The sequence below is a fragment of the Bombina bombina genome, chromosome 2 (assembly GCF_027579735.1).
Source record: "Bombina bombina isolate aBomBom1 chromosome 2, aBomBom1.pri, whole genome shotgun sequence".
Classification (NCBI taxonomy): Eukaryota; Metazoa; Chordata; class Amphibia; order Anura; family Bombinatoridae; genus Bombina; species Bombina bombina.
This window is the reverse complement of record NC_069500.1, coordinates 18,889,088-18,913,902: the sequence shown is the minus strand read 5'-3', so window position 1 is coordinate 18,913,902 and position 24,815 is coordinate 18,889,088. Positions and strand designations below refer to the sequence as shown.

The following is a 24,815-nucleotide window of genomic DNA, read 5'->3' as shown; positions in this document are numbered from 1 at the left end:
AAAATAATGGGCACATATAAAAAAGAAAACATCAAAACAATAAAAGGGATCCCAATGAAAAAAATGTGTATATATAAGATACCGATAGTAACAGACTGCAAGTAGTTATAAGATTGACATGTGTAGTCCAAACAAAAATCCGGAGTATGAAAAAAATGTAATTAGATCGGGATAAACATAAAAAATAACAAAAATAAAAAATTATAAAAATGTGTCCAAAAAATAAAGAAGAAAAAGCGTGTATCCCAAAGAGTATATATAATGTGAGTAAGTTCAACTAATATCCTCAGTATTCTTCAGTGGAAGTAATGTCTATAGAGAGCAAAAAAAGAAAAAAAAACAGGTTGTCAATAAGAATGGCACAGTAAGTGTAAAGAATATATCCTGCTTACCGGAATATCTGTCAAATAGGAACTTTAAATCGTTCGCCAACAAGTTTCAGCCCTTGTATACCAGGCCTTTTTCAAGACTAAAAAAGTGCCAGTGTTTTGCCTATAAATATCTTATGTGACCCAATCAGAAATTACTTCCTTCAGTAAAATTGTGCCAAAAATAGATTTTAATTGTAACCGTTAGAATCCTGTTGTTGACAGTGTTCGGTTGAGAACTTTAATTCCTTGAAAACTCCAATCTAACGTCACTTCCGGTGACTCTTTTCACTATCTGTTTTGCCTTTCTTGGGGGGCACACTCTGCCGATCCTCTGGCATACACCCCAAGTAAATGTCCCCTTGAACCACCCAGGCGGAGGCAAAATAGACAGTGAAGATGGGCAATTATAGTGTCACTCACTAAGACTCGAACCAATCAGATGTATGGAATCACTGGAAGTGACATCAGATTGGAGTTTTTGATGAATTGGAGTTCTCGATAGAACAACGGCATCGAAAACCATAAGTGACATTACTTCCAGTATCAGACGTTACATCATATCCGGTTTCGGCGTGGAGCTGTTTCCAGATATGTGCAAAGAATTTTGGGAATTGTAGTTCAAGGCGCATCCCTTAGAATTCTTAAATACGTTTCAACAATATCAATTAAATGGTCAATATTCGTGGACTTGTATAATTAAGAGGATCACATATGGATATTTAAAGGTAATAACAATTATAGAAACTAATTCTAAACTTACGAATAAATGAGTAATAAACATATTAAAAAACTATTTGGTGATATATAAAAATATTACCCCAAAAAAATTGATAAACCAAATAGAAAATATTATGGAAAATACATTAAAAAATCTGTTTAATAAAACATCCATTAAAACATTTTATATCATAGGTCAAGATAAATACTAGAAATAATATAGATTATGAGAAGCTAGTATGAACAATACACGCTTACCATATAATTTACTAGGAAAACAATAAAAATACTTAAAGTGAATGTAAAGTTGAATGAATGAGTGCCCGTTTTATAAAAACACTACTAAAAACAGGGGCACTTTCATTCATTAATCTTTACATTGCAGCGTTTTTTTTTCAATACTTACCTTTTCTTTATCAAAACCAGACCGGTGATCCTCCACCCACTTCTTATGTTGTACTTAGCACCTCAATGACCAAACCGGCTTCCTCCAATCACGGCGTAGCCTCACGAGCTGGACGCTATGGGGTGCACACCATGAATGGAGGAAGCCGGTTTCGTCATTGCTGAGGTAAGTACAGAGGGGCTGCGGGTGGAGGATCGCCGGTCCCGGTTTGCTAAAGAAAAAGGTAAGTATTTAAAATTTAAAAAAACGCTGCAATGTTAAGTTTTTAATTAATGAAAGTGCCCCTGTTTTTAATCGTATTTGTAAAAACCGGGCACTCATTCATTCAACTTTACATTCACTTTAAAATATAAGTATATATGGAAGGTATTTACAGAAGGTATTTACATTTATTTAGTGCTGCGGAATCTGTCGGCGCTCTACAAATAACCGATAATAATAATAATATACAGAATCCAAAAGAATATCTCAAAAGAGACTTGACATTATAGGCAATGGAAAATCAGCATTCAAACCTTTAGGAAACAGGCAATCTATATTAAAAATCCATTTGGATTTAGTATAAAGCAGCTATATGTCATATCAGTACTGTATTATGTTCAGCAAATGACATCCAAACAAACAGAACTAATTATTTAATGGTAAATGTGTGTATGTATATGCTTGGTTGTATATATATATATATATAGTCTACATGAGTGTGTGTGTATTTGTGAATGTCTGTTTATCATATAATAATAAGTCACAAAAAACATATATGTTGCCATCTTGTTGTGGTCTGGTATAATATACAGATCAGACAGTTGTAGTTAATGGGGGGGGGGTGACATACAGAACAGATAAGCTGCCATATTGATTTTGTCTGGTCTGTGCACTAATATCTGATTTACTCACAAAAATGGATGGTCCACAGCACCCTTGTGTAACAAATTCTTTATTTGTCAAGCATAAAACAGCAAGTTAATGTGACGTTTTGGGGGGCAGGCCCCTTAATCATGCAGGATTAAGAGGCCTGTCCCCGAAATGTCGCATTAACTTGCTGTTTTATGCTTTCTAAATAAATATTTTTTTACACTAAGGTGCTGTGGACCATCCATTTTTGTGAGCATCATTTTGGGGAGTTGGCAGTTTCTTTTATCTACGTGCACCTGTATCCTGTTTGTGCTGTGCTATCTGAAGTGTTGGCAAATATCTGTTTTACTGGGAGACTTGCACCATGTTATATAAAAAATATACAGTAGTGGAGATAGACTTTTACCTGGCCAACCACACTAGTGCAAGAATGTCAGACACTATTGTTACAGGGTGGGGGGTCAGCGCTTTGCATATAAATGTGGAAGCAGCCCTTTCTGGTAGTAAAGGAGTTAAAACTAGAGCTAATGTTCCCTTAGACTGAGATAGTCAACCAAACATCATTGCAGGAAATGTCGCTGGTGAGATCTGAGTATACTGGAGGTCTCCGCCGGAATAATTTTAGGGATCAAGCTGAAGCTATCGGTTACCAAGGCTGGGAAATTATGAGTTATCACAGGAATATTTCTATATAAGTTTCATGTATTTTTACTGTTGTTTTTCTGCAGACTGGTTGTCCCAAACAAAGGCTACTCCTCTCTAGATCAGAGTCCAGATGAAAAGCCTCTGGTGGCCCTGGACACAGACAGGTAACGGGTGTTTTAATTCTTATTTTATGTAACTTTAACAGTTTGACATGTTTGTCTTGGTATCTGGCTTTTGTTACTATGGTGGCTATGTTTTTGGATAGCTCTAGTTTCTTTACTAGTTAATAGTAGCTCACTGCATTATTTTGACTATAGGCCTGTCTTACATAAAAAAGATTACCATAAGTACCCAATTTCAGAGTATATTCTTTCATTCTGAATCTTTATTTAGCACATAACACATTTACCTATATCATAGTAGTAGTATTGGACCTTGTGAATGGCCTAAGTCATATAGTAGTAGTATTGGACCTTGTGAAATGGCCTATATCATAGGGTTGTAGGAAAGGACTTACTGAAGTGCCCTATATCATAGCGTAGTAGGATACAACCTAGTAAAGTGGCCTATGTCATAGAGTAGTAAAATAGGATCAAGTTAAATGGCCTATGTCATACAGTAGTAGGCTAGGGACTAGTGAGGTGGCCTATGTCATAGAGTAGTAGGATAGGACCTATTGAACTGAACTATATCATAGATTAGTAGGCTATGGAGTAGTTAGGTGCCCTGTGCCATAGAGTAGTAGGCTAGGGTCTAGGATATAAATAGTTCACTAAGAGTAGGATAGGGTATAACAAAGTGAATTGTACCATCAAGACGTAGGATAAGATATAACAATGTTGCATATACCATAATAGTAGGATAGCATATAATTACCTGTACCATGTATTAGTAATATAGGACATTAATAGGTTACTAGTAGTAATATAGGACATAAGAATGTTACCTGTACCATGTATAAGTAAGATATGATATATATAGGTTACTAGTAGTAAGATAGGACATAATAAGGTTACCTATACCCTGTATTAGTAAGATAGGATATAAATATGTTACTAGCAGTAAGTTAGGATATAACAAGGTTACCTATACCATGTATTAGTAAGACAGGATATATATAGGTTACTATTAGTAGGATAGGACATAACAAGGTTACCTATACCATATAGTAAAGTTCACTTAAAGCAGCCATATATTAGTAAAAAGGGACATAACAAGATGTCCTTTAACTTCTAAGAGTAAGATGGGACATAAGAGTTAACTTGTTATCTACAGTAGTAAAATAGAACAGAACACTGACCTGTATCATTAAGTCGTGGGATAGGACACATATGACCAATAGTGTTTTAGTATGATAAATATATATATATTGGGTAGCCTATACCATAGGTTCATTAAATTTGATATAATGATGTGTCCTATACCGTAGAGTAATTTGACTAGATATGGTCATGTGATCTACACCATGACATAATCGGAGAGGACATTGTGCATTGACATATACTACTATACCAAAATGAGTGAAGGCCCAGAAATACTTTGAGGATCCTGTAATGATGTTAAAAATATTGGGTATTTCTATATCAACTAATCTTTTATGGTTATACAGGTTATTCGGTCATGTAGTAGGATAAAGCATACTGGCATGGAGATATTGTACTTTATCAGGACAGAGTGAGAGGGCTTTACAACAACAGTTTATAGCTTATTTCCATACAACCATATTGTGTTTTTTTTCACCAGTGATGATGACTTCGATATGTCCAGGTACTCGTCATCAGGATACTCTTCAGCTGAGGTGAGTCAATGTGTAGAGCCCATCTGGTTTATGTTTCTTTGTTATCAGCCATGAAAATGACCCATTGTCTGGCTAAACTCCACTGTTAGATACTAAATATGTGCTGGTAAACATATGCCCTTATCCTTATCCCTGAACAAAACCAACTTCTGGTTATAGACTCATAACCTTGATAAACTCAGATCTGGGAACAATGTCTTTATTTTAAACTTTAGTTTTATTTGTATCTCACAACACAAGAAGAGACGCTGATTAAAAATAGGACCCAATATAGATTAAAGGGAAGTTCATTTGCTACAACTGTAGTAAAGGAAATACTTTAAAACATTGGTTGTCCCTCCCAGTTGCCTAAATTTGCCATCTGCTAAATCCCAGTCATTGGAGATTATATTTTACATTAAAGTGTTAACCACATTATATTTATCCTAAGTTTTAGTTTCTGACAATAAAGCATCCGGGACTGCAGTCACATGGGCAGAATCTGTGTGGTCACATGAGTGGGGTGTGTGTGATCACATGGGTAGAGTCTAGAGTCACAAGAGCAGAATCTGTGTGATCACATGGTTGGGGTGTGTGTGATCACATGGGTATGTTTGGCAGTCACTTGGTCAGAATCTGTATGCTCACATTGGTGGGGTGTATGTGATCACATGGGTGGGTTCTGGGAAGTCACATAGTCAGAATCTTTGTGGTCATATGGTTGGGATGTGGTCACATTGGTGGGTTCTGCAATCACATGGGCAGAATCTGTGTGGCTACATGGGTGGGGTGTGTGATCACATGGCTGGGGTCTGCAGTCATGGGCAGAATCTGTGTGGTCACATGAGTGGGGTGTGTGTGATCACATGGATATGGTTGGCAGTCACATGGGCAGAATCTGTATGGTCACATGGGTGGGGTGTCTATGATCACATGGATTGGTTCTTGGAAGTCACATAGACAGAATCTTTGTGGTCACATGGTTGGGATGTGATCACATGGGTCGGTTCTGCAGTCACATGGGACCTTCAAGCACGTTCTCGCTGCCTAGGGGGGGAATGACATGGGACCTCTGGTGTGTGGATAAGGGAAATGGACCAAGCGCCCTGGGGATACCTCTAGCTGTGTACAAAGGCCGCCTGGTGTGTGGGTCACAAGGGTGCATCCTGTCATGGAGAGCTTGGTTTATATACACACTGGCAATAAGGTACAACAGATAGCTTGGTCCATAAAACAATGCAAATGATTGGGTAGAACTTTATAATTTACCCACGACTCCTTTTTTATCAGACACTCATATGCCCTACTGTGTGCAATCAGACACTTCACATGTAATGAAACCTTTCAGACTTTAACCCCTTAATGACCGCAGCACTTTTCCATTTTCTGTCCGTTTGGGACCAAGGCTATTTTTACATTTTTGCGGTGTTTGTGTTTAGCTGTAATTTTCCTCTTACTCATTTACTGTACCCACACATATTATATACCGTTTTTCTCGCCATTAAATGGACTTTCAAAAGATACCATTATTTTCATCATATCTTATAATTTACTATAAAAAACATTATAAAATATGATGAAAAAATGGAAAAAAACACACTTTTTCTAACTTTGACCCCCAAAATCTGTTACACATCTACAACCACCAAAAAACACCCATGCTAAATAGTTTCTAAATTTTGTCCTGAGTTTAGAAATACCCAATGTTTACATGTTCTTTGCTTTTTTTGCAAGTTATTTGCTATTTCCAAACCACTTTTTTTCAAAATTAGCGCTAGTTACATTGGAACACTGATATCTTTCAGGAATCCCTGAATATCCCTTGACATGTATTTTTTTTTTTTCGAAGACATCCCAAAGTATTGATCTAGGCCCATTTTGGTATATTTCATGCCACCATTTCACCGCCAAATGCGATCAAATAAAAAAAAAAAGTACATTTTTTCACAATTTTAGGTTTCTCACTGAAATTATTTACAAACAGCTTATGCAATTATGGCACAAATGGTTGTAAATGCTTCTCTGGGATGCCCTTTGTTCAGAAATAGCAGACATATATGACTTTGGCATTGCTTTTTGGTAATTAGAAAGACGCTAAATGCTGCTGCGCATCACACGTGTATTATGGCTAGCAGTGAAGGGGTTAATTAGGTAGTTTGTAGGGAGCTTGCAGGGTTAATTTTAGCATTAGTGTAGAGATCAGCCTCCCACCTGACACATCCCACCCCCTGATCCCTCCCAAACAGCTCCCTTCCCTCCCCCACCCCACAATTGTCCCTGCCATCTTAAGTACTGGCAGAAAGTCTGCCAGTACTAAAATAAAAGTTTTTTTTTTGTAAAGAAAAAAAAAAAAACATATTTACATATGCTATGTTTAGGATCCCCCCTTAACCCCCAACCTCCCTGATCCCCCCAAAACAGCTCTCTAAGCCTCCCCCTCAGCCTTATTGGGGGCCATCTTGGGTACTGGCAGCTGTCTGCCAGTACCCAGTTTGCACAATCAAATGTTTATTTTTTAATTTTTTTTTTATTTTTTCTGTAGTGTAGCTCCCCCCCCTCCACGGACCAACCCCCACCACCTAAATGACACTTAAGGGGTTTTTTTTTTACATTAAATGTCCCACTTTTATTTTGTTTTGGGACACATTTTTTCTGTAGTGTAGCGGTTCCCACCCGCTCCCTCCCAGTGCACGCGCCCGCCCCTGCCCCCTCGTGCATGTGCGCGCGCCCGCGCGCTCCCCCGGACTTCCCCGCCCACGATCCCGCCCCCCTCCACATGACCAGGGCCATCGATGGCCGCCACCCACCTCCCACACCGGCTCCCACCCACCAACGAAACCGGCCATCGATGGCTCTCTCTGCATCGGATGGCCGTAAAAGGTTATTGCAGGATGCCTCCATATCGAGGCATCACTGCAATAACCGGAAAGCAGCTGGAAGCGAGCAGGATCGCTTCCAGCTGCTTTCCACACCGAGGACGTGCAGGGTACGTCCTCAGGCGTTAACTGCCTTTTTTCTGAGGACGTACCCTGCACGTCCTCGGTCATTAAGGGGTTAAATGCCAGAAAAGAAATCCACATTTCAAATTACATAAAATTACAATTCCTATTTTAGCACCCTTAGAAAATAGAGATTACAGCTGTACAATTTTATCTTGCATTTTCATTCACTCTGTCCCATAAATGTCACTTGATCCCCGGGGCTACAAGAAAGCCACTTTGAATTTTCTTTGCGATGACACCCCCTTGGGATTATTTCCTTTATATGATGGATGCTACAGTACGTAGAGCTGAGATGGCGTTGTGTCCATTTTATTTTCTTTGTTTACAGCTGATCTACAATCTTATAGACTATGGGACAAAGATATATGTGCAAATAAAAAGAGAGAAGCTCTCAACCTGGGAACGAACAATAGCATAATAGCTTATTCTATGGCTAGTTACCACCCTAGAAGCAGCCTCTTTTTGTTCAACATGTGCCTTTCACAGAGAAAACCTTTCCTGTAGCATATCAGTCTGATCCTGACTTCACAGTACAGTCCAGCCCCGAAAAACCAGGCAATCCCTCTCTGAATGAGAGAAACAGCAAAATCCCAGACGTACATTTTGGCCTATTGTGGGCCTCGTAAGTGAGATGCAGCCATATCCCTCTAGGCACACTGAGCAACGGGTCCACGTCTGGATTCCCGCATCACACTTAGGGAGACTTCCCTAAGTGTCATAATTTGCATAAATAAAAAGAGAGAAGCTCTCAACCTGGAACCGAACATTAGCATATTAGCTCGTTCTATGGCTAGTTACCACCCAAGAAGCAGCCTCTTTTTGCTCAACATGTGCCTTTCACAGAGAAGAACTTTCCTGTAGCATATCAGTCTGATCCTGACTTAACAGTACAGTCCAGCCCCGAAAAACCAGACAATCCCACTCCGAACGAGAGAAGCAGCAAAACCCCAGACGTAATTTTTGGCCTATTGTGGGCCTTGTCATGAGGTGCAGCCATATCCCTCTAGGCACACTGAGCAACAGGTCCACGCCTGGATTCCCGCATCACACTTAGAGAGAGTTCACTAACAGTCATCATTTGCATACATAAAAAGGGAGAAGCGCTCAACCTGGGAACGAATAATAGCATATTAGCTTGTTCTTTGAATAGTTACCACCCAAAAAGGAGCCTCTTTTTGTTTAACATGTGCCTTTCACAGAGAAGAACTTTCTTAAAGCATATCAGTCTGATCCCAACTTCACAGTACAGTCCAGCCCCGAAATACCAGGCAATCCCTCTCTGAACGAGAGAAACAGCATAACCCCAGACGTACGTTTCGGCCTATTGTGGGCCTCATCAGTGAGGTGCAGCCATATCCCTCTAGGGTTGTTGTTTCTCTTGTTCAGAGAGGAATTGCCTGGTATTTCGGCGCTGGACTGTCATTGGGCAGGGTCAGACTGATATGCTACAGAATATTTTTCTCTGTGAAAGGGCATAGTGTGCTAAAAGAATGCGCACCCTGAGTTGCAATAAAAATGAACAGGCATGGAAGTTATGCTAGCTTTTGTTCTATATCAGGAGTGCTGTTCTCTCTTTTTTGATATTTATGCAAATTACTCTTGGGTCTCCCTAAGAGTAATGGGGGAAACCAGACGTGGACTCAGTGCACAAATGTCCTTAGAGAGATACAACTGCACCTCACTGACGAGGCCCACAGAAGGCCGAAACGATCGTCTGGGGTTGTTGCTTCTCTTGTTCAGAGAGGAATTGCCTGGTATTTCGGCGCTGGACTGTCATTGGGCAGGGTCAGACTGATAGGCTACAGGATATTTTTCTCTTGTAAGATGTATCGAGTCCACTGATTCATCCTTACTTGTGGGATATTCTCCTTCCCTACAGGAAGTGGCAGAGAGAGCACCCACAGCAGAGCTGTCTATATAGCTCCCCCCTTAGCTCCACCCCCAGTCATTCTCTCTGCCTGCTTAACTGCTAGGAAGGGCAAAGAGCTATATGGTGACTAAAATGTTAGTTTTTTTATTTCTCAAGCAAAAGTTTATGATTTTAAATGGTACCAGTGTGTACTATTTACTCTCTGGCAGAAAAGGGATGAAGATTTCTGCAAGGAGGATGATGATCTTAGCATTTTGTAACTAAGATCCACTGCTGTTCTCACAAGGCTTGAAGTGTACTGGAAAACTTCAGTTAGGAGAACAGTTTGCAGGCTAAGCTGCATATGAGGTATGTTCAGTCTATATTTTTCTAGACAGGCTGTGTTAATTCTAGAAAAGGCTGGCAATATCCCCATGAGGGAAGGGTAAGCTGTATTCAGACATTTTAATAGGAATTTCAGCTTGCTTGAAGGGCTCATTAGTTACTGGTGACACTGTTAGGAAAAAACGTTTTGTTTATTGATGCATTTATAACGTTTTTTGAAGGGACTAAAGGGGTCATTGTGGCTTGGTTTTGAGTTTTGTAACTCACATGGTTAATTAAGAGACACTCTGGTGTTTCTCTGATAGGCCTCAAAACATCGGGTGAGGTGGGAGGGGCCTATTTTCGCCCCTCAGTTGCGCAGTTTCCTTTCCTCTGAGACATATCACTGCTTCTCCTGAGGTTCCTGCTGTGTTTGAGGGCTGTTAAAGAAGTTTTTTCCCCCACAAATCGTTCTGAAGGGCAGGTAGGAGCCACAGCAGAGCTGTGGCAAGGTGCTGAAAGTCTTTTTTACTGGGTTTAACAGTTTTTCAATCCGTTTTTGCCATTAAGGGGTTAATTGTTTATTTGCATAGCTGTGCAAAGTTACTAAGTCTTTATAATGCTACTGTAAAAATTTCGTTAAGTTTACTGCTTTTTTACACTGTTTTGCAGAACTGGTGCAGCTTTTTTTCTCTTAAAGGCACAGTACCGTTTTATTTCTAAGTGTTTTTTTCTTTGATTACAGTGTTTTCCAAGCTTGCTTGTTACATTACTATCCTGTTTAACATGTCTGACACCAAAGAAAATCCTTGTTTAATATGTTTGGAAGCCATTGTGGAACCCCCTCTTAGAATGTGTCCCAATTGTACTGATATGTCTATAAACTATAAAGAACATATATTAGCACTTAAAAATAGAGCAATAGATGATTCTCAGTCAGAAGTAAATGAGGGTTCGCCATCTAGCTCTCCCCAAGTGTCACAACCAGTAACGCCTGCACAAGTGACGCCAAGTACCTCTAGTGCGTCAAATTCTTTTACTTTACAAGACATGGCCACAGTTATGAATACAACCCTCACAGAGGTTTTATCTAAACTGCCTGGTTTACAAGGAAAGCGGGACAGCTCTGGGTTTAGAAAAAATGCTGAGCCGTCTGACGCTTTAGTAGCCGTATTTGATATGCCCTCACAATGCTCTGAAGTAGGGGTGAGGGATTTGTTATCTGAGGGAGAAATTTCTGATTCAGGAAAGACGCTTCCTCAGACAGATTCTGATATGACGGCCTTTAAATTTAAGCTTGAACACCTCCGCTTATTGCTCAGGGAGATATTAGCGACTCTAGATGATTGTGACCCTATAGTGGTTCCAGAGAAATTGTGTAAAATGGATAAATACTTAGAGGTTCCTGTTTACACTGATGTTTTTCCAGTCCCTAAGAGGATTGTGAATATTATTACTAAGGAGTGGGATAGACCAGGTATTCCGTTCTCTCCCCCTCCTGTTTTTAAGAAAATGTTTCCCATATCTGACACCATGCGGGACTCGTGGCAGACAGTTCCTAAGGTGGAGGGAGCTATTTCTACTCTGTCTAAGCGTACAACTATACCTATCGAAGACAGTTGTGCTTTCAAAGATCCTATGGATAAAAAATTAGAGGGTCTCCTGAAGAAATTTTTTGTTCATCAGGGTTTTTCTCTTCAACCTATTGCGTGCATTGTTCCTGTAACTACTGCAGCTGCTTTCTGGTTTGAGGCTCTAGAAGAGGCTCTTGAGATGTAGACTCCATTAGAGGAGATTATGGACAGAATCAAGGCCCTTAAGTTGGCTAATTCTTTTATTACAGATGCCGCTTTTCAACTGGCTAAATTAGCGGCAAAGAATTCAGGTTTTGCCATTTTAGCACGCAGGGCTGCTGATGTGTCATCTAAATCTAAACTTTTGAACATCCCTTTCAAAGGAAAGACCCTATTCGGGCCTGAACTGAAAGAGATTATTTCAGACATCACTGGAGGGAAAGGACATGCCCTTCCTCAGGATAGATCAAATAAGATGAAGATAAAACAAAATAATTTTCGTTCCTTTCAGAACTTCGAGTGGTTCCGTTTCAGCTTCCTCTGCTACAAAGCAAGAGGGGAATTTTGCCCAATCCAAGTCAGTCTGGAGACCTAACCAGGCTTGGAACAAGGGTAAACAGGCCAAAAAGCCTGCAGCTGCCTCTAAGACAGCATGAAGGGGTAGCCCCCGATCCGGGACCGGATCTAGTAGGGGGCAGACTCTCTCTCTTCGCTCCGGCTTGGGTAAGAGATGTTCACGATCCCTGGGCTTTAGAAATTGTGTCCCAGGGATATCTTCTGGAATTCAAAGACTCCCTTCCAAGGGGGAGATTTCATATTTCTCGATTGTCTGTAAACCAGACAAAGAGAGAGGCGTTCTTACGCTGTGTAGAAGATCTTCTTACCATGGGGGTGATCCACCCAGTCCCAAAAGAGGAACAGGGGCTAGGGTTCTACTCAAACCTGTTTGTGGTTCCCAAAAAAGAGGGAACTTTCAGACCAATCTTGGATCTCAAAATTCTAAACAAGTTCCTCAAAGTTCCATCATTCAAGATGGAAACCATTCGGACTATTCTGCCTCTGATCCAGGAAGGTCAATATATGACTACCGTGGACTTAAAGGATGCGTATCTACACATCCCTATTCACAGAAATCATCATCAATTTCTCAGATTTTCCTTTCTAGACAGGCATTACCAGTTTGTGGCTCTTCCCTTCGGGTTAGACACGGCTCCAAGAATTTTCACAAAGGTGCTAGGGTCCCTTCTGGCGGTTCTACGACCTCGGGCATAGCAGTCGCGCCTTATATAGACGACATCTTAATCCAGGCGTCGACTTTTCAGCTAGCCAAGTCTCACACGGACATTGTGTTGGCTTTTCTGAGATCTCACTGGTGGAAGGTGAACATAAAAAAGAGTTCTCTCTTCCCTCTTACAAGAGTTTCCTTTCTAGGGACTCTGATAGATTCGGTAGAAATGAAAATATTTCTGACGGAGGTCAAAAAATCAAAACTCTTAACCACTTGCCGAACTCTTCATTCCATTCCTTGGCCATCTGTGGCTCAGTGTATGGAGGTAATCGGACTCATGGTAGCGGCAATGGACATAGTTCCTTTTCCCTGCCTACACCTCAGACAACTGCAACTATGCATGCTCAAACAGTGGAATGGGGATTATGCAGATTTATCTCCTCAACTGCATCTGGACCAGGAGACCAAAGATTCTCTTCTCTGGTGGTTGTCTCAGGACCACCTGTCTCAGGGAATGTACTTTCACAGGCCAGAATGGCTCATTGTAACGACAGATGCCAGCCTGCTAGGCTGGGGTGCAGTCTGGAACTCCCTGAAAGCACAGGGCTTATGGTCTCGGGAGGAATCTCTTCTTCCGATAAACATCCTAGAACTGAGAGCGATATTCAAGGCGCTTCAGGCGTGGCCTCAGCTTGCTGCAGCCAAATTCATCAGGTTTCAGTCGGTCAACATCACGACTGTAGCTTATATCAATCATCAAGGAGGAACAAGGAGTTCTCTAGCGATGATGGAGGTAACCAAAATAATCCGATGGGCAGAGGATCACTCTTGCCATCTCTCAGCAATCCACATTCCAGGAGTAGAGAACTGGGAGGCGGATTTTCTAAGTCGTCAAACTTTTCAACCGGGGGAGTGGGAACTCCATCCAGAGGTATTTGCTCAGCTGATTCAGCTATGGGGCACACCAGAATTGGATCTGATGGCGTCGCGTCAGAATGCCAAACTTACTCGTTACGGGTCCAGGTCCCGGGATCCCAAGGCGGTACTGATAGATGCTCTAGCCGTACCTTGGTCCTTCAATCTGGCCTACGTATTTCCACCGATTTCTCTCCTCCCACGTCTGGTTGCCAGAATCAAGCAGGAGAGAGCTTCGGTGATTCTGATAGCACCTGGGTGGCCACGCAGGACTTGGTATGCAGACCTAGTGGGCATGTCCTCGGTTCCACCGTGGACCCTGCCAATGAGGCTGGACCTTCTAATCCAAGGTCCGTTCTCGCATCCAAATCTAGTTTCTCTGCGTCTGACTGCTTGGAGATTGAACACCTAATTCTATCAAAGCGTGGGTTCTCTGAGTCGTTCATTGATACCCTGATTCAGGCTAGAAAACCTGTCACCAGGAAGATCTATCATAAGATTTGGCGCAAATATCTTTATTGGTGTGAATCCAAAGGTTACTTGTGGAGTAAGATTAGGATTCCTAGAATATTGTCTTTTCTCCAAGAGGGTTTGGAGAAGGGATTGTCAGCTAGTTCTCTAAAAGGACAAATATCTGCTTTGTCTATTCTACTACACAAAAGTCTGGCAGATGTCCCAGACGTTCAATCTTTTAGTCAGGCTTTGGTCAGAATTAAGCCTGTATTTAAGCCTGTTGCTCCGCCTTGGAGCCTAAACTTTGTCCTTAGAGTTCTTCAAGGGGTTCCGTTTGAACCTATGCATTCCATAGATATTAAGCTTCTATCTTGGAAAGTTTTGTTCTTAGTTGCTATCTCTTCGGCTCAAAGAGTTTCTGAGCTATCTGCTTTACAGTGTGATTCCCCTTATCTTATTTTCCATGCAGATAAGGTAGTTTTGCGTACCAAACCTGGTTTTCTTCCTAAGGTTGTTTCTAATAAGAATATCAATCAAGAGATTGTTGTTCCTTCTCTGTGTCCTAATCCTTCATCAAAGAAGGAACGTCTGTTGCACAATCTTGATGTGGTTCATGCTTTAAAGTTCTACTTACAAGCAACCAAAGATTTCCGTCAAACATCTTCATTGTTTGTTGTTTATTCTGGTAAGCGGAGAGGCCAAAAGGCTACGGCTACCTCTCTTTCCTTTTGGCTGAAAAGCATCATCCGTTTGGCATATGAGACTGCTGGACAGCAGCCTCCTGAAAGAATTTCTGCTCATTCTACTAGAGCTGTGGCTTCCACATGGGCTTTTAAAAATGAGGCTTCTGTTGAACAGATTTGTAAGGCGGCGACTTGGTCTTCGCTTCATACTTTTTCCAAATTTTCCAAATTTGAAACTTTTGCTTCTTCGGAGGCTATTTTTGGGAGAAAGGTTCTACAAGCAGTGGTGCCTTCCGTTTAAGGTCCCTGTCTTGTCCCTTTCTTCATCCGTGTCCTAAAGCTTTGGTATTGGTATCCCACAAGTAAGGATGAATCCGTGGACTTGATACATCTTACAAGAGAAAACATAATTTATGCTTACCTGATAAATTTATTTCTCTTGTGATGTATAGAGTCCACGGCCCGCCCTGTTTATTTAAGACAGGCATATATATTTTTATTTTTAAACTTTCAGTCACCACTGCACCCTATGGTTTCTCCTTTTTCTTCCTAGCCTTCAGTCGAATGACTGGGGGGTGGAGCTATATAGACAGCTCTGCTGTGGGTGCTCTCTCTGCCACTTCCTGTAGGGAAGGAGAATATCCCACAAGTAAGGATGAATCTGTGGACTCGATACATCACAAGAGAAATAAATTTATCAGGTAAGCATCAATTATGTTTTTCTCTGTGAAGGGGCATAGTGTGCTAAAAGAACGCACACCCTTATTCTAGCTTTTGTTCTATCTCAGGTGTGCTGTTCTCTCTCTTTTGATACTTATGCAAAGCGATATGTACGTTTTACGTTTTAGAAATGAAGAAAAGAACTGTTGGTAATAAATAGACATTCTGAGTTATTTTTTCAGGCCCAATTTCCTCAGACAGCTGTCTATGGCCTTCTCTTACTTGTAATGTGGCTCACAACCCGCTCTCTGTTGTCCCATTCTGCCAGATCTTTGTGATTCAAGACCAAGAGTGTAAGAGAAAACCAGGTTTATACTGAGTAATAAATTGGTTTACAGTGCACTTATCCCTGAGTATCATTGACTTTGCACAAGGGACAAAACTCACTGAAATAACCTCTGGCATATTAGATTTGGAAGCAATGTCCCCAAACAAACCGTACCTGCTCAATCAATTAAACAAGTAATGTTCAAATCCCTTATTAATACAAACACATATCTCTTTGGTTTGTGCACAACAGGTTAATTACACACAACAACTATTAAAATTACTACACACTATTGAAAGGGATCAGTCGACATACAAACCCTTTATTTATTTTTTATTGAGGTTTGAAAATACAAAATAGAATTCACATATAAAGTACAGACATAATATACAGTGAGCATAATACATAAGTCAAGTGTAAATCAATTACATATAAAACCGATTGTGTACAGATGTGCAAACTACAGTACCTAGTTTCTAGGAAGGTATTACTTTGCATTATGACATTACACACATAATCCAAGAGACTATGCCTGATATATATATATATATATATATATATATATATATATATATATATATATATATACAGTATATATATATATAATCTAGTACTTGCTTTTCTTATAGTCCCTATGGTAGAAGGAAGTCATTCTTAGGCTTCATTCAAAATATCAAAGTTAATGAGAGGAAATGAAAGAAGATAGCCTTTCTAGGGAATAATCTCTTGAAGTGAATTTATTGAGTAGTTACTCCTAAAATAGCTTGTGTTAGGCATACAAGCATGTAGCAGATTGTCAAATAGGAGAACGGGGCTTACTCTTTCTAAATTAAAGTGTAAAATAAATTATAATATGGAAGAAACAATATGAAATGATGGCCTCAATAACATATAATATACATTGAGAACATATGAGGTTTAAGTGAACACGAGTCCCATTCCAACAAGGTTATACTGTAAAACATACTTGTACAAGTGACCCAAACGATTATAAACTGGAATGAACAGAAATAACCTACTCAACAGGCAATCACCTGTATATAGGAGGCATCTACAGATCTGGTGCGCCAAATTATCAAGGACTCTGCACTATAATAAATACTGTAACTTAAACTTAGTAACTCAAGAGCTCCCTTTTAGTTATAGTTGTGGCTGGGAGAAGCCACTTTTGGGCTGTCACTATCCTATCTTTAAAATTATAGCTAATCCCCAGTCATTATTATTCAAGATACAGTATTGTGAAGCGAACCACTTATGGACTCATAGCCATTGTACACACAGGAAATGTTTTATCTTGGGCACATATAAGAACAATCATGATCATAGCAAATGCATATAATAATAATACAACGTTTTACCTGTCTATCACTATAAAGTGGCTCAAGTTGTTGTCAGTAATGAGGACTTTGGGCATCTGCTTGACTTTGGGGCATCAATGCCACTTATGCTTAGCACCTACTGTCAAATGCTTCTTATCAATTCCAACATAACCATATAATTCTATGAATGAACTCCCACTACCTTAATATCACGCATTTGTGCCCAGTATACGCCAGTTTGAAATTCGTAACCATAAAGCCAAAAGAGTACACATATAATAGCCAGCCTCCAAATGGGACATGTAAACTCACGGCAAGCTTGTTACCTTCCAGATTTCATCTCCACAATCATTCCTCCTTGGCCTTAGAGTCTGATCCGTGTGGAGACTCTACCTGTCGCAGAAATCCGGTCTTTCGTGCTCAGTGTCCGTTCTTTCTCCTCAGTTGGATGTGCACGGCCTGTGACGTAACGGCAGACCAAACCTTTGGTCACGTGATCGGCAGTGGGAGTATATGGTATATGCAAGAGGGCCAATCCCTGTGAGTGCTCACTGTTATTCCAACAAATGAGATTCAAGACAAAGTAAAAGGAGCACTTCCAAAGAATAACTTTATTCCAATTGTTGAAAAGTTAAAAACTTCTTTAACAGCAGCAGCAAAGGTCGGACAGATAGTGGCTAAATCCCAGTGACCCACTGATGTGTTTCAGCTTGTGAGCCGTAATCGTAGTGTGGTCACTTGGCCTGTCTAAACTGTTTAAACTAAAAGGTTTGTTTTAATTGGCTTAAAAACAAAATGGGATTTAACCCTTACCGTTCCACTTCTTCCAAACACATAATGTATACAATATATATATAGAAACACATTCAAAGCAGCAGTATTAGTATGTGACAAAAAACTTTTCTTATGATGTGCATAATGATGTTATTCACATTGATTAGATATTACGGTATTTTTAGATCAAATAACATTTGACAATAATGTTAATGTAGGACCTATATAATCTGCATAAATACATATTTATTAAAGGTATGAACTTCAAACACACATAACCATTAAATGATTGATTCTATAATTTTAAAGTGATTCTTATACTCATCCTTGGAAATTGATACTGATTAAAATAATATCTGCAAACAAAAAACAAGGGAACCATACAGGTATTACAAAAATATTCACATTTCATACAAAAAGGATTATTTTGCACCAAAAGGAAGGAATGTTGAAAATCAGTGTACTGTATATGTACATTTACAAAGATGAAACCCATACAGCTATATAAACATATACACATAATTGTATATATATATATATACGTACTACCACACGTGCAGCATATGACCATAGGCCTACATTGCTTAAAATGTGAATTTAACACTATATTCATAATTTATCCTGGGTTAATAAGACAATAGCATGTCACTAATAAATCCCAGGAACATATCAAATTGACATAAATCGAAGCACCCTTCCCTATGCCAAAATATATAGTGCTGAAGGGATTACATCCATTTTATGCCATATAGATACCGTAAACCCTACTTAGGTGCGGCCATGCATATATCTTTATAGACTAAACTGTCCTGCCACATGCAATACTGAGCTTGTATCCATAGCTTCAAGGGTTACCCTTACATTTCATAGCCAAATTTGTTATGGTTCTATGTACATATACATTTGATCATACTAAAAGAGTTAACCCTATAATGATAACAATAGATTTATTCCATAGATAGTCTTTATCTATTCTGGATACACTGATCTGAAGAACTACTGCCAGAAATTGATTAAATCATATTCTGAAATTAAACCATATGGTGTCCTGGTCTTCAGTCTGTGTATCCAGAATACCTCCCTCATACCTAGGATGGACTCCCTATAACCTCCCCTGTTATTGGGTTAGATGGTTTCTACTATGGTCCATCTTAGAGAACAACTGTTCTTAATACTCTCTTGGGGTGGTTACTGTGGGCATGCAATAGGGTGTTGGCTGATATGGGCTTCCGATGCACTTCCGTATCAACTTTCCCTATCGCTCCTCCCTTTAAAGTCACATCTAAGTAATTAATACTTTCAGTGCCAAATTCAAAAGTAAATTTGATCCCAACCTGGTTTCTATTAAGATTCTCCAGAAACTTCTCCACCTCCGAAGGACCCCCACGCCAGATAAATATCAGATTGTCTATATATCTGTGGTAATAAACTATGCGATCTTTCTCCGGGTAATTACCCCTAAAGATGTGGGACAACTCCCACCACCCCATGAATAGGTTTGCGTTGGAGGGGGCAGATTTGGCCCCCTTAGCCGTCCCACATCTTTGGAGGTAAAACTCACCCTCAAAGAAAAAGAAGTTGTGAGTCAGTAACAACTCTGTCACATGTAGAATATATTTGCAAAATTCATCACTGAATTGCTGATTCCTTCTCAAAAAGAACTTGAGTGCTTCCAAACCCATGTCATGTTGTATAGATGAATACAAAGATGTAACATCCACAGTCAACCAGTTATAATCTCTCTCCCATGTAAACGACTCCATCTCCAGAAGGAATTGTTTTGTGTTTCTCAGGTAACTATGGAGTTGTTTAACTAGTGGCTGGATTATTTCGTCCAGCCACTGCAAGAGATGTTCAAACAAAGAGTTGATGCCACTAATGATTGGTCTGCCGACCACATTGGAAAGAGACTTATGTACTTTGGGCAAAAAGTTGAAGATCGGAATCACCGGATGATCCACCAAGAGATAGTTTTTGGTCTTCTCATCAAGAAAACCCTCTTCTCTCCCATCAACAACTAACTGCCCAAGTTCCCTTTGGAAACGTATTGTAGGGTTAAATGTAAGTTTTGTATACTGTCTAGAATCATTCAGCTGCCTTAATGCCTCATTAATAAAGTATGTTTTGTCCTTAACCACAACTGATCCCCCCCTTATCAGCTGCTCTTATCACCAGTTCCTTATGTTCATCTAACTTTTTAAATGTGTATGACTCTTAAAGTTCTTTCTTTTGTTCTTATCCATACAATATGCTAACTGATTTAGATCCCGTTCCACTCTTTTTTGGAACTTTTCCAGAATTTCTCCTCTGGATTGTAGGGGGTAAAACCTGTAAGCCTCTTTAATAAAGGGACCCTTCTCAATCTGATTATCAGCTGATACCATATGTAGAGGATTTCCCTCACTATGTAGTGTTTCTAAACCCTCCAAATCACATTCTTCCTGAAAGTTTAACCTCTGCTATCAAATATTCTATCCCTTTCTCTTTCACACTGTGCCGGTGCAGATTCATCAATATCATTTTCATTTTATAGTGTTTTTTTCAAAGTTAAATTTCTAATTAATTTATTTACATGAATCAAAGTCTGAAAGAGGTTGAAGTCTTCACTCGGAACAAAATAAAAGACTTACCCAAGACTAGAGTCCCCTTTAATGAGATCTCTAAATCTATCTGGATTATGTAGGAAAAATACTTAAGCCACTTAAACATATATCATAACCCCATATTGGAGGTCGTGTTCGCATTGCGCTCAATTTGTAATAACAGCACACATTAGTGTGCAACGGTATTACTGAGTGGAGCGCAATTTGAGGCTCCACTCATAATCTCACCATTTATGAAGATATAAAACCATAAGGAGTACATGAATGAGTGTGCAAATAAGTCATTAGAACAGCATCGGAAAATGAACACACAGTAATACAAATAGGCTTAAACCTTTCAGAGCAGTCAAGTAAGTCTTTATAAGAAATTCTCATCTGTAGAAAATCATCAGTATTCAAGCAATACAAAAGGGCCTCTGGTACGTAAAGATACATGTAAAAAGCTACAATATGGCACTAAACTGCTTTGTAGGTCTTAGACATATTTGCATTTATCCCACTCCACTTACAGCAAAATGTCTCTCAATGTCATCATAAAGGCTATCACTTTGTCTTCTGCTACAACCCCATACATGATGATAGTGGACAAAACCTACTTAATCCTCAACAGCTCTTGAATTTAGGGTATGGGATTATGTGTGTCAATATCCTCTCTTGTAACCACTTATGCAACTCAGTTCTTCAGGATTTTTAATTTTAGTACATGGGTTGCAGCGATGCAGGTGTTTCCTCTGTGAGCTCAACACTCACTATATCAGGATCAGAGATTGACCCTGTTTCTTGTAGGTGTTTTCCCACACGTTTTACTGTCTCAGAGCCAGAAGCAAATATAGATTGTTCCAGCTTCTCAAATAAGGCATAAAGCTTTCTCTTGTGTTCCAGAAATAGACTTCGTAAGACAGATTATAGCTCAAAGGTTTTATGTCCTAAATAATAATTAAATACCAACTGCACTACATCCAGTTCTGGGTGTGTGGGGGGTTGGAACACTGATAATTAGGCTGCCACTGCCGGACTCAACGCGCCAGTCTATGGTGTAGGGAGGTTAAGCACAACAAACGTTATATCTGTCAGGATTCCATTTCATGTTTTACTTCTCTCACTTCTCATCACATGGTTCTCTCACTTTCATGTTACTTAAGGCTCCACCTGTCAGCAAACAGGTGCTTAGTTATTTTCATTAGCAGGAGTAACAGCTTACACACAGTCTCTGAGCTGCATTGTTTCTTTCATGTAATTAACAAGAGTCCATGAGCTAGTGACGTATGGGATATACATTCCTACCAGGAGGGGCAAAGTTTCCCAAACCTTAAAATGCCTATAAATACACCCCTCACCACACCCACAAATCAGTTTTTACAAACTTTGCCTCCAAGGGAGGTGGTGAAGTAAGTTTGTGCTAGATTCTACGTTGATATGCGCTCCGCAGCAAGTTGGAGCCCGGTTTTCCTCTCAGCGTGCAGTGAATGTCAGAGGGATGTGAGGAGAGTATTGCCTATTGAATGCAGTGATCTCCTTCTACGGGGTCTATTTCATAAGGTTCTCTGTTATCGGTCGTAGAGATTCATCTCTTACCTCCCTTTTCAGATCGACGATATACTCTTATATTTACCATTTCCTCTACTGATTCTCGTTTCAGTACTGGTTTGGCTTTCTACAAACATGTAGATGAGTGTCCTGGGGTAAGTAAGTCTTATTTTCTGTGACACTCTAAGCTATGGTTGGGCACTTTATTTATAAAGTTCTAAATATATGTATTCAAACATTTATTTGCCTTGACTCAGAATGTTCAACTTTCCTTATTTCCAGACAGTCAGTTTCATATTTGGGATTATGCTTTAAATTATCATATTTTTTCTTACCTCAAAAATTTGACTTTTTTCCCTGTGGGCTGTTAGGCTCGCGGGGGCTGAAAATGCTTCATTTTATTGCGTCATTCTTGGCGCGGACTTTTTTGGCGCAAAAATTCTTTTCCGTTTCCGGCGTCATACGTGTCGCCGGAAGTTGCGTCATTTTTTGACGTTATTTTGCGCCAAAAATTTCGGCGTTCCGGATGTGGCGTCATTTTTGGTGCCAAAAGCATTTAGGCGCCAAATAATGTGGGCGTCTTATTTGGCGCCAAAAAATATGGGCGTCGCTTTTGTCTCCACATTATTTCAGTCTCATTTTTAATTTGCTTCTGGTTGCTAGAAGCTTGATGTTTGGCATTTTTTTCCCATTCCTGAAACTGTCTTATAAGGAATTTGATCTATTTTGCTTTATATGTTGTTTTTTCTCTTACATATTGCAAGATGTCTCACGTTGCATCTGAGCCAGAAGATACTACAGGAAAACCTCTGCCTGCTGGATCTACCAAAGCTAAGTGTATCTGCTGTAAATTTTTGGTAGCTATTCCTCCAGCTGTTGTTTGTAATAATTGTCATGACAAACTTGTTAAAGCAGATAATATTTCCTTTAGTGATGTACCATTGCCTGTTGCAGTTCCCTCAACATCTAAGGTGCAGAATGTTCCTGATAACATAAGAGATTTTGTTTCTGAATCCATAAAGAAGGCTTTGTCTGTTATTTCTCCTTCTAGTAAACGTAAAAAGTCTTTTAAATCTTCTCTCTCTACAGATGAATTTTTAAATGAACACCATCATTCTGATTCTTTGGACTCTTCTGGTTCAGAGGATTCTGTCTCAGAGATTGATGCTGATAAATCTTCATATTTATTTAAGATGGAATTTATTCGCTCTTTACTTAAAGAAGTACTAATTGCTTTAGAAATAGAGGATTCTAGTCCTCTTGATACTAATTCTATACGTTTGGATAAGGTTTTTAAAGCTCCTGCGGTTATTCCAGAAGTCTTTCCTGTTCCTAATGCTATTTCTGCAGTAATTGCTAAGGAATGGGATAAATTGGGTAATTCATTTACTCCTTCTAAACGTTTTAAGCAATTATATCCTGTTCCGCCTGACAGGTTAGAATTTTGGGACAAAATCCCTAAAGTTGATGGGGCTATTTCTACCCTTGCTAAACGTACTACCATTCCTACGTCAGATGGTACTTCGTTTAAGGATCCTTTAGATAGAAAAATTGAATCTTTTCTAAGAAAAGCTTATCTATGTTCAGGTAATCTTCTTAGACCTGCTATATCATTGGCTGATGTTGCTGCAGCTTCAACTTTTTGGTTGGAAACTCTAGCGCAACAAGTAACAAATCGTGATTCTCATGATATTATTATTCTTCTCCAGCATGCTAATAATTTTATCTGTGATGCCATTTTTGATATTATTAGAGTTGATGTTAGATTTATGTCTCTGGCTATCTTAGCCAGAAGAGCTTTATGGCTTAAGACTTGGAATGCTGATATGGCTTCTAAATCAACTCTACTTTCCATTTCTTTCCAGGGAAACAAATTATTTGGTTCTCAGTTGGATTCTATTATTTCAACTGTTACTGGTGGGAAAGGAACTTTTTTACCACAGGATAAAAAGTCTAAAGGTAAAAACAGGGCTAACAATCGTTTTCGTTCCTTTCGTTTCAACAAAGAACAAAAGCCTGATCCTTCGTCCTCAGCAGTTTCAGTTTGGAAACCATCTCCAGTCTGGAATAAATCCAAGCCTGCTAGAAAGGCAAAGCCTGCTTCTAAGTTCACATGAAGGTACGGCCCTCATTCCAGTTCAGCTGGTAGGGGGCAGGTTACGTTTTTTCAAAGAAATTTGGATCAATTCTGTTCACAATCTTTGGATTCAGAACATTGTTTTAGAAGGGTACAGAATTGGTTTCAAGATGAGACCTCCTGCAAAGAGATTTTTTCTTTCCCATGTCCCAGTAAATCCAGTGAAAGCTCAAGCATTTCTGAATTGTGTTTCAGATCTAGAGTTGGCTGGAGTAATTATGCCAGTTCCAGTTCCGGAACAGGGGATGGGGTTTTATTCAAATCTCTTCATTGTACCAAAGAAGGAGAATTCCTTCAGACCAGTTCTGGATCTAAAATTATTGAATCGTTATGTAAGGATACCAACGTTCAAGATGGTAACTGTAAGGACTATATTGCCTTTTGTTCAGCAAGGGAATTATATGTCCACAATAGATTTACAGGATGCATATCTGCATATTCCGATTCATCCAGATCATTATCAGTTCCTGAGATTCTCTTTTCTAGACAAGCATTACCAATTTGTGGCTCTACCGTTTGGCCTTGCTACAGCTCCAAGAATTTTCACAAAGATTCTCGGTGCCCTTCTGTCTGTAATCAGAGAACAGGGTATTGTGGTATTTCCTTATTTGGACGATATCTTGGTACTTGCTCCGTCTTTACATTTAGCAGAGTCTCATACGAATCGACTT

The 24,815-nt window shown here is 39.6% G+C and overlaps 1 protein-coding gene across 1 annotated transcript in view; it reads left to right on the top strand.

Annotated features, from left to right (window-relative positions):
* The window catches only part of FAM219A (family with sequence similarity 219 member A), a 601,226-nt gene that overhangs the window by 551,394 nt on the left and 25,017 nt on the right, over nucleotides 1-24,815 (top strand). The window contains exons 4-5 of the mRNA XM_053700975.1: nucleotides 3,075-3,155; nucleotides 4,735-4,789. Coding sequence (XP_053556950.1) covers nucleotides 3,075-3,155; nucleotides 4,735-4,789 — 136 coding nt within the window. The remainder of the gene's footprint in view (nucleotides 1-3,074; nucleotides 3,156-4,734; nucleotides 4,790-24,815) is intronic.